Consider the following 19,429-nt stretch of genomic DNA (forward strand, 5'->3'; position numbering starts at 1 on the left):
GTGTGCTCCACTTTATATAGTTTTTAATCTCTCATAAAATGAAGGTAAATATCCCCAAAAATGGAAACTTGCACCTCTAATGCTATTTAAAATAAAGGAAATAAGGATGAACTATCAAACTAAAGACCAATTTCAATGATAAGCTGTGTTGGAAAAGTAATGACACGTATTTTATATAAACATACGTATAACTATTTTCATATTAACTCATTAATATTTCAAAATCGATCTGTGTACTATGTTTATTTTCATATTTAGTTTATTTAAAAAAAAAACTGCTGCAAATCAAGTTTCGGTGCGTTTATTCTAGTGGCATATTGTTAATGGCGTATTTTTTTCTTTTGATCTCATCTCTTAAATGATATATTGTTATTTTCTTCTTTTTTTCTTTAAGACAAGCGATTTTTTTACGTACCAGTCAAAAATATATGAAACTCACATCGATTATTAAATATCTTAGAATTTCTAAAAACCACACACTTATTAACTATGTAACCACTAAGCCAACAAGATAGCGTTTAGGGATGTTGGTTTAACTTTTGATCTAAGCCTTTTGTATGTACATTATATTTTTGCTTCAGACAATGATGTAAGATTATGTAAATTTATATTGTACAAAATATACAATAAAATATTATTTAACTACAATAAATAAAATTCATTTTAAAATCAAATTTACATCTATTTTGTTATTTAGTTAACGAAAGACATACCTGAAATAAATACGCCCAATACAAAAGTTAGCTTCATTTTTGCATGCGGTTTCGTCGTTAGTGTAGCACTGTTTTCAATCTGCTAGTCGCTTTCTACTTCAGGTTTCATGCATATATAAGTTATTCTATTGATTAAAAAAACGAAACAAGAATTCAACAAAAAGGTCGGTTGCTCGCTTGAATGTAGCTGCATTATGACTGGTACCTATGCCATATATATATATAGCCATAATAAAAACCAAATGCCTATATATATGTATTTAAGAATATTTTCAAATCCGTAAGTTTAGTTTCAAATTCTTTTATTTTGCAAACATAAATGGAAGCAAACGGTATTTTTCGTCAGGCATTAAAGCTGCATGCCTCTCAAGACGAGTAAAAATATTTCAAGAAAATCGAACAAGGGTAAAATATATATAAAATTGTAAGACATGTAAAATTATTCAATATTTTAGTCTACATGTTATTTGCGATTATGACTGATTTTGATGATTTTGAGGTATTTATTACCACTTTTTCTGCGTGACTAATACAGTAAGGCTAATTTTGCATATTATGACTTTACGTGATTTTGAGATGTCTTTCGCAATTTGTAATTTATTTTTTCGTTCACTTCACAATTCATTACTTTTAAATACATTTTCAAATCTTCATGAAAATTAGCATGAATTATGAGGCATTCTGTTTTAATGTGTGGCGAGATATGACCACATGGTTGGAATCTGATAATGTTCTGGGAACTATTAGACTACGGATTTCTTGTTTTTTATTATCTCTTACGTTTGTATCAAACTAATACGGGTTACATTAAGCTGTTTAACAAGTCAAGTTTGTTACATTTCTTTCAAGAAAAACAATTATATAAAAAATTTAATAACGCTCCTGTCTGAAAATACATTTAGATATAAATAACTTTTTAGCTTAAAACCGACTTTTAACGAAATAATCACTGAATCTTAACTTGTGGAATGTAAAATTACAGATAAATTCTTTCTTGACCAAAACTGCGGTTTAGTTGAGCTAAAAAGATAGCAAATATCCGAGATATCTGCAAGAGTATGAACAATATATATACTAGTATATTAATTACTTAGACATGTTTTAATGTTTTAATTTGAATATTTTACTTTTTAATGAAACTTTATGTACGTGATATTTTAAATTATATTTACATAATTAATTATATAGTGACAGTATACGCTAAGTGACTTTTTACACCTGTCTGTTTTTAATAAAGTACCGTTCATGCAATGTGTAACTTAATATCGAAAGGTCCATTCAATTCTTTTCAAATATTTGGGCAAAACTAAGTTATAATAAATATGTATGCACTAAAGAAAACAACATTTTTATGACACATTGGCTAGGTAATTAATACAGGTAAGAAATTCAAAGGGTTGAGGACAAGTACACTGGTTGATATTCTATCCTTCTATCCTTTTAAACAGGTTAATATGAGATTATATTTAGAGATATTTGATATTGAGACATCCATGTATAAAATGTTCACCTTTGCGTCATTTGCTTGAATGCTTTTAAATGTATCTATATCAAGTTTGAAATAATAAGTAGCTGATACAATCCAATTTAAAGCAGATGCCTCCAGGTTTATGCTCATTTTGATGAAAATGCATTTAAAAGTAAAATATAGTGAAGTGAACAAAATAATTTACACTTTGCAAAGGGCACTTAAAGTTCAACTTTGTTTGTTTCAAAGGCTCTAGGGTTATTTGCCATGCAAAGAAGTTTGATACTTGCAATAGCAGATGATGGGTGAATTATAGTTGTTTTAATAAATTGCTTTCTACCTAAAGACCGATTATGCCTCTGAAATGCTGTCACTTTTATTTCTCGAAACCTTTTTTTTTTTCATTTTTGATATCTTGTTACGGTTACTTTAAATACTCTTTTACTTTAAATATGCGCTATCTTTTGCATCTTAGTTATGTTTGCAATTGGTATAGCTATAGTGAATTAGTATTATGTGTGGAAGTCCACTTTGTTTACATTATGCTACCTTTATGAGACACAACTACATCTTCAGCAATATTTTTCCAGTTGACAAACATCTAACATGCTCTTAATTCATTTTTAAATTATCTTCACCATCATCATCACCATCATTATTATTATTATTATTATTATTATTATTATTATTATTTTTATTATTATTATTATCATTATTATTATTATTATTATTATTATTATTATTATTATTATTATTATTATTATTAAACACATTTCACATTTCTAACAATTTTTAAAAATATGGCAATAATCTGAGGCACAATGTGCCTTCGTACGTTAAAGTTAATACATCAAAGTTTTTTTCTGATTCTACGAGACCATTCCTTCTATTACTTATACACAAACAGTCTAAACTCGAACACTGTCTTGTATGTTATTGCTCATAATGATTATTTTTCTGATCTTGGGAAATACCCTTTTAATTGTACTTTTTTATTTACAAAAGTTTTTACTATTTACTTTATATTAACAATATTTGATTATACTACACAAAAAAGGCAAACATGGTAGGCGATACTTCAATTTTGAAATATAATAGGGAAAAGAGATTTTATTTAAATAGAGATATTTTCTGCTGTATTTCACAATGCAATTGTGTAATTGAGCACTTAAATACGAAAGTTTTAAACAGATACACGTTTCGTTCTAATAAACACTAGCTAGCCTCTACTTACAGATAAAAGTAAGCGTTAAGTTTATTTTCGGAAAATAGTATATTGACATAATTAACATAACTAGATCTTTACATTTACGGAAATTGCACTGACATGAATATATCTTAAATTTTGGAATTTATTACTGGACGTAAGTAGTACTTATTGTTCATAGATTTACAGTTAGGCAAACATAATTTCGCAATCAATCTAATACATGTAATTAACTTTAGAATATATTTCACGTTTTATTTGCAGTAAATGGAGTTTTACCGAATCACTGATATATTGTGTGCAGTTTCATTTACTAATTAATAGTATTATTTTTATTTTTTCTATTTTGCTTTCTCAGTCAAATTTTGTAAGCGACTATGTGAATAAGCGCGAGGTATTGTATTAAATCATTTAGTTAACCTTTTACCCCATGAGCACATTGCGAAAAATGGCCGTTTTCATTGAAAAACCTCCTGTAACCCGTTCAAAATGCTATATAACTATTAAAAATACTTCAATACTGAAGAAACTTGGCACAAATAATGACTAGACAATAGCCTCTGTAACAGCATGCTAGCTCAATCGTCAATTTTCTGTTACCATGGGAACGGGGAGACGTCTCAAAATTGCCAAATATCACTATTTTGCATTTTTTTCATCAAAACTGATTTCAAAGTGCTGCAACTTCTAAATGAATTGAGACAGAGTGAAAGACTTTTCAGCGTCGGTTACTAGTTACCATAAGATCGACCTGAGGGCATTTTCAGCCTGTCACATGTCCAAAATTTTCTTGGCTTCCGCCCCCTTCAAACCTCCCAAACAGAAGGGGGCACATCCCCCTTCTGGCAAAACCCTGATGTAACATTTTGCGCCGAAAAAGTGGTCACGTTTTAAAGCAACATTTCTCAAACGAGAAACAGAGTTTTGGGCCTAAATTGGACACTTTTTCACTGTTTGAGGCCTTAAATAAAGGAGGGGGGGACAAAAAGTCGTCAAAAACGTCTTTATGGGGGAAAAGGTTAAATAATTTTACAAACAAAAAAGAAAAGAAAATTAGATACCCATTAAAATGCAAGGCCACAGTATATACACTGATCGATATTTTTGAGCAGATATTGATAGATCTATCTGCAAAAAAATTACAAACCGATAGATATACAATTTACATAACTCTATTGATCATGACATTTTAAATGTTTTAAAAAAAGTACTTGTGCTGATATCAGAAAACGATTTTCGGAAAATTGAGTCTTTTTTCCGTAACTGTATATGACAAAGATTACACTTGACTTTAAGTACTTTTTGTTAGAAGCTCAATTATCACGCAATTATATCGTGTGTGACATGAATGTTATATTTAATTTCAAGTCCTCTGTCTGAGATGTAAGATACAGAAGTTTTGGAGCGGAGACAACGATGGGTAAGTAGTTTTAAAATATATTATTATCAGATATCTTAGTTTTGATACTTTTGCTGTCCTTTCTTTTCACGTTACGAGTAATAATATGGTTATATTTTTATATGTTAGTTTATTATACAATTGATGTTGTTTGCGCTGCTGGTAATTACCCAAGGTTATCCCCACTAACATCTTGTTGATCATAGTCATAAAAAGTATTTTTTTTACCCCAGCAAAACATATAACGAGGGTCAAGTGCTTTAAATCTATGTCAATTTTATATACTAATGACTACATATAGTGACAAAATTGCCTATAATTTCAAATGATTATGAGTGTCACGTGACCGAATTAGAGTTGGCCGCGAGGCCGTTAACTCATATTTGAAGTACAACACCAATTAAAACTTAGATAAACAAGCAAATCGTCTGTGCGACGGCAACTATTTCTTGAATTCATAAACGTTCATACTAGATTTACAGGAAAGGACATGCTCCATCATGTAATTCTTGTTGTGCAGACCTCCCATTATGACAGGTGACAGATTTTCCGATTATCCCCTGAAAGAAATTCCAGGACAATTAAGGCTAAAATGTAAACAAAGTAGTTAGATTAATTAAAGAGGATGTTGAGATTTTTTTTCGGGAGCATTAAAGTTGTAGTGGAAAGTTCATATCCAAATTACTCAACTAATTATTATAGATTAAAGATAGTTTTTCTTTTAAATGGAGGAATTTCCATTATTATTTATAAATGAAATATAATTCCCCACCATAATACCACAATGCAGAACATGCTTTAAGGTGGTATGATTTTCAATACATTTCAGGACCTGCTCCCCCCATATTCACGTCTGAACCTTTTGGTCTACCTAAATTGGCAAATACATGAATAGATTGGCTAATTAAATGGATAGATTTAATAAAAAGAGCGTATAAATGAATAGACGGGCTTTATAAATAGAGAGATTTAATAGATAGATGTGCTTAATGAATAGATGGGCTTAATTTATAGAGTTTTGTAGAATAGAATAGTTAGACGGGGTTATGAAATAGACGGGCTTAATGACTACAGGAAAGTCATGTGCCGGATAGTATATTCACATGCGTACAAACATTGCTATTTATTTCTGTTGCTATTGCAAAAGTCTGATAATTACCTGAATCTTAAATTCATATCCATATTTTAGATCTGCTGGAAATTCCTTTAATATCTTAAATAAATTGCCTGTATATATACGTTTTCATTAAAGAATTTGAGAGTTATACGCCCGTAAAAAGTGAACATTCTACCTAGAGAAATTTGGTTATTCGTCTATAAACAAGCGGATTAGCATTGAGATTATCGTCACTTTACAATGCTTGTATATTTTCAAATACTGATAAAATAGAATAGGAAAAACACTTGCATGTCAAGTTACATGATATTATTTATTAAAGTCGAAGATCAGGTTTAACGTGTAGATATATGTTCTTACAATGTTAAATCGAATTTTCTACTTTTGTTGGTGAATGAAAAAGTTGATAAAATGAGAAAGAAAAAACAAACGCACTGTATTTTACACTTGCATTGTGTTCGGTATAATATAATATTTAGAAACATATACAATCTCTCTTACGTAATGGCCCAGTTATAATTTCTTTACAACTTGCACGAAGTCATTGCCAACAAAATAAATAATAACGATCAAATAAGCATTTTGAAACGCTCTGTTTGAAATATGTACTAATCAATTATAGTCATGTTTGTCTGAAAGGAATAATAAACTGCAAGAAAATTCGACCGGAGAGCTTCGTGGCCGAGAAACTATGACCATTCTGTTAAGACATTAAAGTATTTCCACTGAGTTATACGAAATCGTATTTCTATTATTTTATCAGCCCGATTTTAGACGTTTTTTATTGAGACATTTTTAGCACTTTTTTCCTCCAAAGTTAAATTATTAAAATTTTGAACATGATTTACAGTAAGCTGACTAAGAAAGTCACCTACTTTCTTGTCCTTTGTTGTACAACAATGAAATTTGGACCATGTGCACAGTTTTACATGGAAAATTGAACTTTAATATCAACTAGCTAGATTATGATGATGTGATTTTCTTTTTTTGTTGGTCATGAAATTTGAACCATGCATGTAAAATTGGACATTGATATAAGCTGACCTAGATAATTTGATGAAGTGAACTATTTTCATGTCCTTCGATGTACAACTATTATAATTGGACCATTAGCACAGTTTTAGATGTAATAATCGAACATGGGACATTATGCAAATGATTCGAAAAAAGAATTTGAAAAGGGAAATTCTGTAAAGTCTTGAATAACAATAAAATACAATTGGTGCCTTACTTGCGTTGTTCTTATCTTGCATCGCCTCACGTAGCCTTCAATTATTGCGTTGTTTTCATATTTATAGCATACGATAGTGATATGTTTGATTGCGATCAACCTTTTAATAATTAAACATTAATACATTTTAATTAAATAAAACTTTTGTCATGATTGATTGTCTTTATTTTTCGCTTCACTTCGAATTCACTACAAAAATATAAATCTATTTGCATTAATACGATACGGCACGTTGTAGTTAGGGTCATTATTTACATGAAATACGGTAAACAAAATAATGGCATGACAGTTTTATAGAGACAAAGAATGCATTGTTTGATCAAAAAATTTAAAGGTTATAGTTATTTCAAGATTTTCTAAAAATAGTAGACCTCTTCTATTAAGTACTGGCAAACATCCAAGTGTTATTTTCACAAAATCACTTGACCTTTCTGATAAAACGGAGACACTCTATTCCGTGTTATATTATATCTTCACACATGTAGCAAATAATTGGTCATTAAAGTACATGCAACAAATATGTTACCAAAGTTATTGTTTTTTACCTTCAATACAAGATACTAATAAACTATATTACTGTACTTATAATACCTAAATGTAAAAGAAACAAATTGTTGTTCAGCAATATGACCCTAAGGTATCTGTCTGAAAACTACAACAGGGCTTAACAAGTCAAACCGTTTTGAGAAATAAAGACACTTTTAATTTTGAGGGCTGATCAGGTATTTAAACAACAATATTATGTGAAAACTGAAGGAACGATTAATGACAAAAATTCTGTAAGTGCATCATTTCTCACGCCTTTTAGCGCCGATCGCTATTGCAGTAAGATAGCCTTAAATCATAAAATGTGAAATTCTTTCATAACTGGCACACTATCCAATAGATCATATAAAAAGACTTGGTAATAACTTAATGATCGATTTGATAGCGTTTTAAAGGATTTTTTTTCGCTGACAATTTGCACAATGTAAATGATTAAATGGTGACTACGTTGTGTCGTTTTTTCGCTTCTTCACCTCGAAATGCGAAAATGCAAAAGCACGAAGGGACGACAAAGTCTCTTTGTGTTTTCGCTTTTTCGAATTTTCGAGGCGATGAAGCGAAAATACGACAGAAGGAGGGCCAAAATGCGACACATAAATACAAAAATATAATACTTATAAAAAATTATGAATTTGAATTGATTTCCTTACAATATGGGGAAGATGGCAGACAGAATGACCGTCAAGAGAGCTTTGTTATGTTGTGAAGTTTAAAAATCTGATCCCTTGGAAGCATTAAAAAACAACAAAATTACATTGGAATTGCATACTCGATATAATTGAGTCTGTACAAGAGGGCTAATAAAAATCTTAATGCGCCTAGCACCGGCTTGAGCGGTACCCAATTTTAACACTCAATGTGATGCAACCAATGATCCCAAAAGGACCAGAAAAATATAACAACACTGAAGTAAAATACGGGACAATTTTGTACACTTGACACTGCTATCTGGAATAAGAGTTATCCTTCGGAATAAAGACTTTGCTTGAATTTAAGAATATATCTTTAACTTAACATGTCAAAATGAATATTAAAAGTAATTGATTGCATAACATTTATTACATCCACACAACTTTGTACTAAATAATAAACCTTTGAATAATTAACTAACAGATCATAAATAACTAACGTATCATAAATGACTATGTATGAGATTAAATTTTAGTAACTGAAAAACACTGATATCCCCGATAGGTATGTTAAGAAACCGAATATTATGTATAAAGATGTTATGATAGGAAAACATAGGTGATTCTTTAATAAAAAGACGTTTTAAATAATAAAGTAAGAAAACAGATGCCAGTTGATAAAATAGTTCTTTTTATATTTACAATGCCTTAACTTTAGGACAAGAGCACAAATATCCCTCGTTATTCTAGATCTTCCGTATGACATACCGTCTCACCATGCTAATTATTTGTGCTAAAAGGTTTCAAAATTCCTAGGTGCATGACAGTTATGGACAGGGCAAGGGTTTCAAATAAACGTACGTACGCAACAACTTCTTGTTGGTTAGTGTCCGTTCAGAAGGTAAAAGAAAGCAATAAGTGGTTAGACTTGAAAATAAAATCCCCCGTTCAAAAAATAACTCGATGTCTTTATGAAAAGTCTAGTAGATTGGACAAGGTATCTAAACGCTGCCATAAGTTAAAAAATTTGCTTCTAAGTGTTGCCGCCAGCTTAGCAAACTCAATGAGTGATTTACTACCGCTGTGACTTTTCTTTTAAAATTAAAGAAAGGTATGTTAGTATTGACAAATTCAGTTCTACAGATTAGATGTAAGGTATTCAATCGTTGAAAACAGTTTTGCTAATACTTGTACAAGTATCTAACAGTTAACATTAACTTTAAAGATTATTGGCATTGTATCCATTCTTTGTAGCTTGTGTTGTAAATTTCTGTTTGACTATTTTACATCTGTTACAAGTTGAATTATTGATAATCAAATCACAAGTCCTGTCCGTTTTACAAAAAAACTTCTAAACTCGACTGTTGTTTTAAAATAATACAAGTTCATTAACAAATGTGGTATTGATACCAAACCAGATTTCGAATCAAATCAGTATTTAATGTTGCAGTTAAGATCTTTACAAAAAATACAGAGAAAACCCAACAAAATAACAAATGTTTACCATCTTGTAAAAATATTGATGATGAAATGTATATTATGTATCAGCATTTCGAAGAATTATTAACAGAACTTTGCCAGGGCTGCATAAAAAGATCTGGTCTAATAGACTTTTAATATAATTATAAGAACAGGTTCACTTAACCAATATTCTGTCCAATAATGTTTAATAATTATAAGCCTAAAGCTTGCAACTTCCTTTTTGGAATACATATTATTAACAAATGTTTGTACGGTATGTCCTTTAATGATTATACTATAACACAGTAAAACATTATTGAATGTTTTTTGTTCAAATGGAATAACATTTAAATGACCCAATACTATAACAGTACTGGCATTTGATTTCAGTGTAAAAACATTTTTTGTAATTTGTGTGATATCTGCATACCTAATGAACTATCATACAGCATGTTTTGAAAACATTATGTAAGTGCACCATCATCTTATAAAAAAAATGATTTTTTCTTCATATTCATGATATTATTATTTCTGCAATAAATGCGTACCACAAAAAAACAATATAGAAAACATTGGTATATTTTAGTCATGCCATTATAAGGGACAAATATTCAAACAATAATACGGTAAACCAATCTACAAATTTCAATGACAGTTTTAAACTATGTAAATATTTCTGAAAGACATGTATTGTAAAAATGCATAATCGGCAGAATGTCTAGGTGCATACAAATGTACCAAACAATACCACTGAAAACAATGCCAAAGTTTGAATTTCGGTTGTAAAAAAAGATTAAACAGGTTAATTCGTGCAGCTCTATCTTGTTTCGAAATAAACAAAAGTTAAATATAAAATATTTTCAGATCATTTCATAAAATACTTACATACAATATTAAGTTAAATTTCAAATAGAAAATATATAAACAAAACTAAAAACGAAAGAGGCAGGGTTACATATAAGTCGTTACAAAAATAAAAGGCATATCTCTTAAAAGCAATGCATTCAAAAAGAAATTTTAAAAAATGGTTCGAACTGAAGACACGATTTAATCGAGTTTGTTCATGATAGATAATGTAAGACACACCCTTCTTTATGTCTTTTAAAATCCTACAAAACGAACTTCAACCTTGGCTCAAATCTATATCTAAACAAGTAAATGTGCAGAATTCATGCTAGCATCGGCTTGCTCAAGGTCAAGTTATACTTGAAAGTCAAATTCAGATAATTTTGTGTCGGTCTTATAAATCTTTTACTGACTCCTTTAATAAATATTTCAAACTAGTGTTAAATTTTTACATTTATAAGTTGTGCAATGCCCGTGCCGCCGCGTAACCGCTTCAAGGTCACGGTCAGTCATAAAGCTCCAATATCTCACAATGTTTTGTTTGCAAAATAACTTAAAACGAAGTAATATGTTTAACTTCGAAATAATTATAAATTGATGTACATAAAATACTGTGTCATGAAGGTTATATGGATATTCCTATGGCCTCTCTAGTTCATATTGTAGTCAACAAATTAATTTGATTGATTGATGTACATACTCCGTTTCTCTCGTTTTGAATATGCAACACATTTGTATTATAAATTTTATAACAATTATTTGATACATAAAGATTTTTAAAATTGCAGACTCCGACACAGAAAATATTGAGGAGTTCTCAGGCATCGAGCAGCCGCCTCTGTTGGAGCAGATCAAACGTATCCTTGATGAGTACAGAAATGATGTGCAAATCATTAAGGTAAATGTTTTGGTATAAATTAAATATTGAATATAAATATATCATTGAAGATAATTATGCTTATTAGACCTGTACTTCTGACAAAATTACTATCAATGCAACCACTGAAAACAGCCTTCTTTAATAATATATTTATGATAACAGTATCAGTTCAACTCTCGGCGAAAAAACTGAAACCTTTGCCATGCAAATGGTTTTGTTTTGAAAAGACTGCAATGGACATATAAGAGAACAATTGTTAACTTCAAAGGAAAGTTATGATGAAACGCACTAATCAAATATATAATAAAGTAGGGGAGTAAAACGTAAATAATTGTCGACTTACTAAAAGATTAGCACAGTTACCGTCCTACAATGCCATGAATTAACAAAGTATCGTCCCAAGTACATGGCGATCAAATTACACTCGCTGGCAGCACATAATTGTTATGTTACGATTACTAAAGTCTAGCAAATAAGTAATTTGTACAAATAATAAATGCAACCAATGGAAGTGTTTTAAACATTAAACAAACAGAGAAGGCATAAACAGAGAAAACATCTAAAATAATGTAATAAAATAATGAAAGAACATACAAGGTAAGAGTACTATACATGATTTCTATAAAATTAATTACATGAACATTCAAAATACAGAGGTCGACGGTCTAAGCATGATTCCTCGTACAGCATCAATACTAGGTGGACACAAAATGGACTCCAAACATGGAAAATAGTATGAATTGTTCTTAGGAATAAAACTAAATTTGTGTTTTGATTGTGGATAATTACTTACGTATGTTAGAATCTTACTAATTTAAAAACATTCAGATTGGATAAAGACAATTTACAGAGATATATGCTAAATGATTCAATAACCCAACCTTTGCTTTTTTCCCCTCACATTGAACTATATTTAGCTAAAATTAAGTAGTTCAAATGCTATATATTTTATCAAATTGTTAGGAGCTTATTCAAAATGCTGACGATGCAAATGCAACAGAAATGCGCATATTGTATGAAGGAAGAATAATTAATCCAGAGCGTGAAGATGAGTCAGAATATTGTCGATTTCTCAGAGTAAGTACATGTATACACCAGTGTCTCGATGAAACCATTAGCAAATATTCATACAAGTCGTATGTATATTTTTCAGCGAACGGCATGAACCATTACGGTTGATTATTCAGAATCAATTTCGTTTCTATCCAGTAACTTGATTCATGGATAAACTCCAATTACATGGACATTTCAAATTGTTAGCGTAAAGATGCTTAAGCGAAAGAAGAACATACAAACCTTCGCACCAACACTTTGCAAGCAAATAAAAGTCAACTTCCAAGATAAATTGTTCACACGGTTGTGAGAGGTTTATTTTAAGTTAACGATGCACTAGTCATAAAAACGAGTTTACTGTACAATGTAAGAAATAAAAGCAAAATTAAGACTTTTGATTATCATGCGTTTATCGGTTATTGAATTTGTTTACTTATTTTTATATTTTTTGCAACTAAATTCATCGCCTTGGAAATATTTTATTTGACAGGCACCTGCTTTGGTTTTTTACAACAACAAAACTTTTACCAAAGATGATTGGATAGGTATTCGCTCGATTTATACAAGTGTCAAAAGAGACGATCCTCTTAAGATTGGCCGCTTTGGCCTTGGCTTTAAGTCTGTCTTCCACCTAACAGGTATACTAAAGCAAATTTTACAATTATTAAGATAAAAATATATCAGGTAATATATGTACAAACATCTTTTCGTTTTAATGACATTGAAAACACTTTAAGATCTGTATAACGCTAATTTGTGAGTTTTCTTCACTTGTATAATTATATAAACTAAACAGAAATAAGTGTTATCTTCACAACTTCATTACCTGTTCAAAATAAAGGTTACTTGCAGGATAAATGAATAATCTATTCTGCAGCATGAAACAGCATCTCAGTAAACTTTTCTTGCAGATTATCCTTGCATCATAAGCGGAGAATGTGCTCTTTTCATAAATCCACATTCAAAAGAATTTGGGAAGATCTGTGTGACGGTGAAATTGAAAGACCTAACCAAGTGGCACCGTCTTAATGAAAATGACTACAGAAACAGCTTAATCAATACCTTTGGGTTTGACGACGACACTTTGACATCTGGTTTATACAATGGTACCATGTTTTGGTTTCCGTTGCGACAGCATTTTTCGTCACTTTCTGAAAACACATATACGGAGGAAAATGTTTACAACTTACTGCATGCATTTATATCAGAGTCGGATAGAAGTTTGTTGTTCCTACAGACACTTTGTAGTATCAAGCTGTATGTTGACATGCCAGATTCTGATAATGGGCAACAAAATCTTTCTCATCTATCCTTCAAAGAACTGAATTCAATGAACTTAGGAAAAGGAAAACCTTACTTTATCGTATCAGTAAATAATAAATCCAATGACATAGAGAAGGTAAGAGCACTTCTTCTTAAAGAGCTTCAAGATATCAAAAACGAAGTACCTGATGTTTCAAAGCAATGGGTGTTCGATATCACAGTGCAAACATTAGCAAATACTTTTGAAGAAGACAGTAAGATTGCAAAATCTCGTTGGTTGATTGTAAATTATCTTAAAGGTGGAGACATATCTGAAAAGCTGGGACTACTGATGAAAGACAAAGAGCTTGGCTATCCACATATTGTTGGTGTAGCAGCATCAATAGATGAGCAAAACGACTTTACAAGCACTTCAGGTCATGTGTTTTGTTACCAGCCATTACCGCAAGAAAATGTATCCATGACAGGATTACCTGTTCACATCAATGGATTTTTTTCATTAAGTCAGAACAGAAGACACGTAAGATGGCCTGATCAAGGGGACCTTACTAAGGGTCAAGGTGATAAGAAAATCGAGTGGAATCTTGAGCTTTTGACACAAGTATTACCAGAGGCCTATGAAATATTGTTGAAAGAACTTGCAAATTTGTGTCAGAAAGAGAGTAATCCAGATTACCTTTTGAAGGCATTGTACAATGCAGTGCCTGACCTTTTGGTTGTTAATGAACATTGGCATACATTAGCTGAAATGGTTCTAGAACTTTGTAATGACAAATCCATTTTCTACACTGAACAGGATGGTGGAAGATGGATTCAGATCAGTGACGCAGTGTTCACAAAGTCAAGGCAATGTGCGGAACAAACTAACCAACTTGATGAATACATGGACACCGTTTTTGATCTTCTTATTTTAGACAAAGTCAATGCCGTTGTGGTCCCCGACCATGTATCGGAATCTTTTAAAAAGATAGGCTGCAAAGTAACATATGCGAAACCAGCGTATCTTAAATCGCACATGGCATTGACACACCACAGCAATTACAAAGGTCTGAATTTAGATAAAAAACAAGATCTCTTTGAATTTGTAATGTTGGATTCTTCTACAGAGGGACTCGAAAATCTGGAACTCTTGCCTCTTGCAGACGGAACGTTCACGACATTTTCTGCAGGAAAAGAAATTATAGTGGAGACAAATGATATTGTTGAAACATTTCCCGGTCAAGAAAGCAATTTTGTCAATGTGAATCTTCGAAAGAAAACAATAACACACCTGACGGAACTTGCTGACAAAGGTAAAGTAGTGGTTTTGTTATATTTTTGTTATCCCCCATACTCATTAACTATACATGTATTCTAAAATAGTGATTTTAATAAGTGTAACATATACAATTATGCATGATTTCACAATGCAATGTATCTAAGTAAATATTAATGATTGTTTAAATGTAATAAATATATTATGTGATTTAAGAACACATTATGTCATGATTTCAGGCGAGTACTGTCTTGCACCACTGAGTGACGATGCTACTGTAACTATGCTGACCAACGTTCTCCAGAACAACTTTGGAGGAATAGACACTGTTCATGTTAAACAATCTGAAGCTGAGAAATGGGGAAAATGGGTAAGAGACATATGGAATTTGGTTCAAAAAAGGTTTCGAGACTCTATAAAGAAGTTTATTGATTGTCCAATATTCCCAATAATAAGTGTGGATAACGGGGAAAATATGTCTGACTTCTTATTGATAAAACTTAGTACGAACATTTTACATTTACCATTGTTGAACCAAATCGAGGATAGAGTATTAATAAAACGTGCATTCGACTTGTTATTGGTGTCAGTTACTGAGAACATCCCCTTTGATATTGACGTTGGTCTTATAAGTCATTTTATATATGACGACACGAGTAAACGAATAACATCTCTATTCGGGCAACTATCATCTCAGCAAGTGTGCAAATTCAACAACGACACCTGTGATGAGAGTAGTGCTGCTCTGCTGAGGTTTTTGGCCGAGCGAATACACACCAGTATTTGTAAAACTGGTAAGCAAACCATACGGAAACTTAGACTTTTCAGAGGATATAAAATTCAAACACAAAGCGATCTTGTTTCATTGAATGAAATAGATAAGGTTTACTACGGTAAAGAATATCCAGTCCATTTTCCATTTACAATCATTATGTTGAATTCGAATGAAGAAAAGGTCTTAACAGAACGTCTAGACGCAAATGTAGTATCTGAACTAGAACTGGTAAGAAAAACGATTTGCAGTATAAATGAATATAAATCAAATGAGCAGGAAACGTTTGTGTTTTGGATTATATTGAAAGGAGAACATTTCCAGTATCATGATGTTCAAGAAAAATTGAAGCATGTTGCTTTTGTTAAGTCCACTGATGAGTTGTTCTACAAGCCAAGCGATTTGTTCGATCCATCCGAACAGATGATATGTGATCTGTTCAAGGGGGAAGCTTTGTTTCCAGTATTAGACGAGCATGAGCATAGACCTTTATTGCTTGATGGTTTAAAATCTCTCGGGCTCAAAACAATAAAAAACCTTACCGTACATGATATTAATCGTGTCAGTAATGCAATTCATCATATGACTGATGGAACTGTAGAACTGGACTTAACGAAATGCAAAGCATTACTACATGTTATGAATGAATACAGTCATCTTGTTCAAAAAGATTTTATTAACACCAGGAGATGCATATTTATTGAGGACACTATGGAAGATATTTATTCTAAAAATATTCCATTAAAAAACAGACAGAATAATAATTCTAATACCTCAACCTTGATTTGCACACCAATGGAAATTCACTCAGCCAAGCATGTAAATCTGATTGGATCAGTTATGTTTATAATTGATAGCAAACGTTTACAAGCATTGTCTAGTGTCTTTCAGTGGGATTCCCAACCGAAAGTAAGCATGGTCTTAGAACACTTACGTATTATTGTAAAAACATATCAGTCAAACCTTAAAGCGTCATATCTGCCTATTGTTACTTGTATTTATGAATGGCTTTCAAAACAGGATGAGGTCGGGAAAGACGATCTGAAAATAATGATCAAAAACCGGTTTCCAAAACCAAATAATTCATTTGTTTGGGATGGAAGCATATTCCAACCTGTCGAAGCAATGTACATTGAGAAATCAAAAGGCGAAATAGACCTTAAACCATTTTTGTATCCGCTTCCTGCAGAACTTCAGACTTTAGCAGACTTTTTTATGCAACTTGGATGTCTACGGTCGATTGGATATGATTCGTATGTGGCAACTTTGCAGCAAATAAAGATTTTAGAACAACAGACAATAGATGATGACGACGTTGCAGAGAGATTTACAGAAATGGCTATAGCAATTTTGAACAGAATAAAAAAGAGCTTTCTTGATGACTTTGTCAGAAGTGAGAGAAATATCTTTTTTCCAACAATAGGAGAAAGTGGTGGCATTCAAATGATACCAACTGAGTCCTGCACTTATTGTGATGAACAATGGCTGAAAAACATGGACTTTCAATTCGATGGTGACATTTATTACATTCACCCAGACCTTCCAATATCAACAGCTGAGGCTCTCGGTGTTCCGTCATTACGCCAACAAATGATGAGCGACACAGAGGCATTTGCTGAATGGGGACAAGAAGAACCTTTAACAAGACGGCTAAGAAATCTTTTAAAGGAAGGATATGTTGATGGGTTTTCTGTGGCTAAAGAATTGTTTCAAAATGCTGATGATGCGGGGGCAAAGACACTATGTATTTTGTTTGATGAGCGAGAAAATAACGAAGCAAAGACAGGACTTATTAGTGACAAAATGGCTGAATGTCAAGGACCAGCTATCTGGGCTTACAACGACGAACAATTCGCTGAGTCTGACTTTAGAAATATAACAAAACTTAGTGGTGCTACAAAAGAAGACGATTCTACCAAAATCGGTAAATTCGGTTTAGGATTTTGCTCCGTTTACAACATAACAGATGTACCAAGTTTTGTGTCAGGGGAAAACATGGTGATTTTTGACCCTGATATGTCACATCTTGGGAATGTTCTATCTGGACGAAGCCCAGGACTCCGTGTCAACTTTAGAAAGATGAGTAACGTAAAACTGTTAAAAAGTCTCCGAAATCAATTCTTGCCATTCGAAGGTATATTTGATTGCAGAATTCTTGACACCGCATCGCCTTTTTTCAAAGGAACTTTGTTTCGGTTACCATTGCGAAACAAAGCAAGTGATATAAGTGATGTAGTTTACACGAGAACAGAGGTCAAGGAGTTATTCGAAAAAATAATGTCCATGGCAGCAAACATGCTTCTATTCAATCAGAATGTTGTGCATTTCAAACTTCTACACATACCTAAAACGGAACATGATCCAAAAAAGGCATCATTATTATTTGAGGTTCACAAGATCCCTGTTCGGTTGTGTGCAAAAGATGGTGCCGGATTAAATGCTTCCTCTATGCTAGTCGAGGCTTCGGAACGTAAACGAACCAAGACACTATTACACAATCCTTTACAAGCCATAAACAAAGTTTCCATTCGTATTAAAGCCTACTGTCACTCAAATTTCAATACACAAACTCTAGATAATGAGTCAGAAGTAGATTGGTTTATTTGTTGGTCGACAGGTATAGAGAAAAAAACTATTTGTATGTCATACGAAGAAAAGGGAACCCTACCGCTAGGTGCTGTAGCGATACCAGTAAAGCATACGAAAGAAGGAAAAGTTAATGTTTCATCGCTCGATAAACTTCCGGGGTGTTTTTATCAAACGGGACATCTATTCTTTTTCCTGCCATTACCTATAGAGCATAAATTTCCGTTCCATATAAACAGTCAGTTTGCAGTAACATCAGACAGGAGACAACTTAGAACTGCGACGGAAGATGACAAAAATGTTAAAATGAAAGACTGGAATAGATATCTCCTTGAAGATTCCGTAACCCAGGCATTACTATTTTTACTGACACAACTTCATTCACACATTTCTATAGGCGAATATCATTTTTCTCAATTCTGGCCGAAACACGACACTTCAGAAGTTTTAGAATTTTTACCAGCAGCATTCTATCGAAATGTTGTCAAACCAGGCATTTACGATGTGTTTGAAAAAAACGGACAGTGGTTTGATATTTCGAGGTGTATATTTGTCGAAAGGAGTTTGCGTACATGTAAAATTGGCGATATTGTATTTGAAGTATTGTCGATGTTAAACGAATTTGTTGTAGATGTTTCAGATAACGTTTATGACATGTTGTCAAAAGCTGATCAGTCAATGATAGAACAGAGGACAGTTACGACAGAAACCTTTTTTTTGGAGTACTTGTTCCCCAATCTTGAAGACTTTTCATCTGGAGAAGATATAAAAGAAAAGAGGAAAAAACTTTTGTATTATGCTGTTGATCTACAGAAAAGTGAAATTGATCAGTGGCTCAAACAGAACAAATCTATACCGTCCCAACCTTACGGTATACTAAAGTTTCCAGATGAACTAATTGATATCAACTCATTTTGGGGACCACTGTTTGTCTCAGCAGATGGTTTTTTTCCTGAATGTCCTTTTACTGACAGATATATTTCAATAAAGTTACAATCTCTAG

The 19,429-nt window shown here is 32.1% G+C and overlaps 1 protein-coding gene across 2 annotated transcripts in view; it reads left to right on the plus strand.

The window, feature by feature from the left end:
- The first annotated feature begins 3,435 nt into the window (after window positions 1–3,435).
- Window positions 3,436–19,429, plus strand: part of LOC132739227 (sacsin-like) — an 85,511-nt gene continuing 69,517 nt past the window's right edge. The window contains exons 1-3 of one of the 2 annotated variants that reach the window (XM_060726892.1): window positions 3,436–3,545; window positions 4,757–4,808; window positions 11,406–11,515. In XM_060726892.1, coding sequence (XP_060582875.1) covers window positions 4,805–4,808; window positions 11,406–11,515 — 114 coding nt within the window. In that variant the 5' untranslated portion in view covers window positions 3,436–3,545; window positions 4,757–4,804. Of the gene's footprint in view, window positions 3,546–4,489; window positions 4,809–11,405; window positions 11,516–19,429 lie in introns of those variants that run through there. The other variant, XM_060726890.1, reaches the window with a different exon arrangement.

The sequence above is a fragment of the Ruditapes philippinarum genome, unplaced genomic scaffold, assembly GCF_026571515.1.
Source record: "Ruditapes philippinarum isolate M1 unplaced genomic scaffold, ASM2657151v2 ctg5576_1_1_1_1, whole genome shotgun sequence".
Lineage (NCBI taxonomy): Eukaryota > Metazoa > Mollusca > Bivalvia > Venerida > Veneridae > Ruditapes > Ruditapes philippinarum.